The sequence below is a fragment of the Alosa alosa genome, chromosome 7 (genome assembly GCF_017589495.1).
Source record: "Alosa alosa isolate M-15738 ecotype Scorff River chromosome 7, AALO_Geno_1.1, whole genome shotgun sequence".
Lineage (NCBI taxonomy): Eukaryota > Metazoa > Chordata > Actinopteri > Clupeiformes > Clupeidae > Alosa > Alosa alosa.
The window spans coordinates 11,351,796-11,355,388 of NC_063195.1; the positions used below are offsets into that span (position 1 = coordinate 11,351,796).

General features: G+C 42.0%; 1 protein-coding gene across 1 annotated transcript; it reads right to left on the reverse strand.

The window, feature by feature from the left end:
• Positions 1 to 1,622: 1,622 nt before the first annotated feature.
• LOC125298227 (GTPase IMAP family member 8-like) lies at positions 1,623 to 3,299 on the reverse strand. Its single transcript, XM_048248932.1, has 2 exons — positions 3,255 to 3,299; positions 1,623 to 2,933 (listed from the first exon to the last, which is right to left on the reverse strand). The coding sequence occupies exons 1-2, from the start codon at positions 3,297 to 3,299 to the stop codon at positions 1,623 to 1,625; spliced, it is 1,356 nt and encodes a 451-aa protein (XP_048104889.1).
• Between the last annotated feature and the right edge of the window lie 294 nt (positions 3,300 to 3,593).

Consider the following 3,593-nt stretch of genomic DNA (forward strand, 5'->3'; position numbering starts at 1 on the left):
ATTTTCACTACCTTTATTCATAAGGATTTATTCTGGTCATTGTAAGTGCCACACACACATATTATATATTGTTTTTTTCAGCAGAGTCTAGGCTATCCAGATAATTTCATGTATTAGTACTAGCATTGATTTTATTTTGATTTTTAAATAATTTAAATATAAAAATCATATTATAAAAAATCTTATATTTTGACCTGTATCTCACCACAGCAAGCTCATAGCTCTACATGCATTTCATGTGTGTGTAGGGCAGACTGTCCTGAAACGGGCAATATAATTGCCATGTTGGAGGGATACTCTGGGGCTGAGCAATTTACATAAATATGTGGTGTGTGATTTACAGAAATAAATGCCATTTTTTATTTAGCGATGAAAAATGACCATTCTGCGCTCCATATCTGTGACACGAACTGATCTGACCTGACTTGACCCAAGTTTGCCCGTTAGCATGTGTGACTATGGTGTCTGCACTCATGATGATTCTCAACTTTTTACTGCATTACCATGAACAAAGTAAAGGCAAAAAAGGTGTTTCTTTGTTGAACAAATTGGGATGCAATGTGAGCCTTGAATTGGATGCCATGCAGGAATTTGCTAGGATCTCAAAACCGGATTATGAACATGTTTTGCCATAGAGAAACACACGATAGCGTTGGATTATAAACATGATTTGCCACAAAAACAGACAAAAACGTGGGGTAAGTCCAGCTATATGAAGTCATTATTTTGCTGTCACTTCGTCTGTTTTATAACCCAGAAAGATGTATTTGGTACCAAATGATAGCTCTGTGTCTCCTCTTTCATCTAACATATGTGGCATATATATCCGATCACGGGTCCGCGAGTAATTACTCCGAGAGTAATGGGTGTGCAAGTTGGTTTGTGTACATGACGTTAATATTTTGCAGTCACTTCGTCTGTTTTTATAAGCCAGAAAGATCAATATCCATGGACCAAACTGCATAGAAGAGGGCGCTGGCCACAACAGACTGATAGAACATCCTGAGGAGCTTGCTGCACACATTGAAGGACCGCAGCCTCCTCAGGAAGTACAGCCTGCTCTGTCCTTTCTTGTAGAGTGCATTAGTGTTGGCTGACCAGACCAGTTTATTGTCCAGGTGGAGACCCAGATACTTGTAGGTGCTTACCACCTCCACATTGACCCCATCAATGGAGACTGGTAGCAGAGCGGGCTTAGACCTTCGGAAATCCACCACCATCTCCTTGGTCTTTGAAGTGTTGAGTTGAAGGTGGTTGAGTTTGCACAATTGCACAAAGTCCTCCACCAGGCTCCTGTACTCCTCTTGCTCGTCCCTGATACACCCCACAATTGCAGTATCATCAGAAAACCTCTGCATGTGGCTTGACTCGGTGTTGTAGCAGAAGTCAGATGTGTACAGGGTGAACAGGACTGGAGAGAGCACAGTTCCCTGTGGCGCTCCGGTGCTGCTGATCACAGTGTCAGAATCTGATCTCTGAGAGAGGCTGAATTCCACCTGTAAAAGCAACCATTGTACAGTTTATGTTTGTTTTAATGTAATGCATAATATGTGTGCATGCATGAATATACTTTACAAATATTTCCTTTAAATTGTAATTTTGCTAAAATGTAGCTAACATCATTATTTATGCAATACTTTTCCCATGACATAGTCAATTGTCCTGTTCTGTTTGAAAGCTTTTGTCTCTCTGTTCTCCACTCTTGTATCAAGGCGACTCCTCCTCTCCTCCACTTCCTGTAGAAGAGTTTTGTCGACCTCAAAGTGACGTCCACCATTTCCAGCTACCATCTCTTCAATCTTCTCCAGCAGCTGTGTACGCATAATGCTCTCATCCAGTTTTTCGTTGTCAAAAATGTGATATCTGTTCCCACATTTCTCAATGATCCATTGCAGGCTCTCTCCTTCACTCTCAATGTACTGTTCAATGGTTGTCTCTCTAAACCCACCAAAGGTGAACAGCACCATGGTGTGACTCCAGACTCTCTCACCGAGAAGCTCCAAGTGTTCCTGAACAATGGTCCTGTCTTTTTCTGTGAAGAAAATGTCCACACATATGACCAGAAGGACGGCATGTGGTCCTGGAGGACACAGGGATGCACTGAGCACTATCTCCTGTGTGATGAGCTCCGGAGAGTGCTTCACAAATGTGCTTCTCCACCATCCTGGAACATCGACAACAGTGACCTGTCTGCCTGCTACTTCTCCCTGTCTCTTCACACACTGAGTTCTTCTCAGCTCAAACTCGTGTCTCCCAAGGATGGTGTTTCCTACTGAGGTCTTTCCGTGGTACTTTGTACCCAAAAGAACGATCCTCAGTGATGGCAGCTGTTTTATTCCTTCCCAGTCCATCCGAAACTGACGACTTGTATTTCCTGCCACCATCTCGTCTATTTTCTCCAGAAGGTCCTTGATCTGATCTTTATCATCCTTGTTGTGATTGTTGAGGACATGATATCTGTTCCCACATTTCCCAATGATCCACCGCAGGCTCTCTCCTTCACTCTCAATGTGCTGCTCTATGGTTGTGTCTCCGAGCCAGTCTCCATAGGTGAAAAGGACAATTGTGTGACTCCAGACTCTTTCACTGAGAAGACTTACATGTTCCTGAGCTGATACCCTGTGTGCTTCTGAGAAAGAGGCGTCTGCTCGCAACACCACAAAGAAACAGTGTGGACCTTCACCACACAATCCCTGAGAGAGCACAATCTCATTTCTGGTCATTTCGGAGCTGGACATCACACGGTAATAGTTCCACCATCCAGGTGCCTCCACCACAGTGACCTGTCTGCCTGCTACTTCTCCCTGTCTCTTCAAACAAACAGCAGATCGCTGTCCAGGCTGAAACTCTTCTCTGCCCAGGATGGTGTTTCCTGATGAACTCTTCCCAGCCCCTTTACATCCAAGCAGCACAATGCCTAACCGAACGAGTTTCTGTGCAGGAGAATAGGTGACAGAGAATAAGACTTTGTTTGAATCTGGGAATTAGAGTTTGTTTACATATTTATTAGGCCTGTCAAACGATTTACAAAAATATTTAATTCATGTCATGTTTTGAAATGAATCAATCATGATTAATAATGATGACAAAACAAAAGACTAAAGCTTCTTAAATGCCCTCTTCTCTTTAGCCCAGATGAGTCCATGATTTTCAAAAAGAGATTTTGTTTGGTCTAAGCACAGGACCTTTTTCCACGTTACCTCAGTCAATTTGTCCACACAGGTTTACACAGAGTAATAAATACATCTATCTACATCTTTACTTCTAAGAGACTCTGCCTCCCTGGGATGCTCTTGCATTTTGTTACCTCCGTCCCAACTTCTTTAAATATGTTGCTGGTGTCAAATTCAAAACAAACATATTTTGTCAAATTTGTAATTTTTAATATTTGATATGTTGTCTGTGTCTTTTTGACAGCTAAATATGAATTTACGAGATTTCTAGAATACATTCTGCTTTAACAACCAGCATTTCACACATTTCCCAACTTTTTCATATAGTTAACATGTTTTGAATGCCTGCTGGTTGTTAAAGGAACACGCCACCCAATGTCAGTAGTAATATATGTTCTTACCTATGGCAAGCCGATTGAG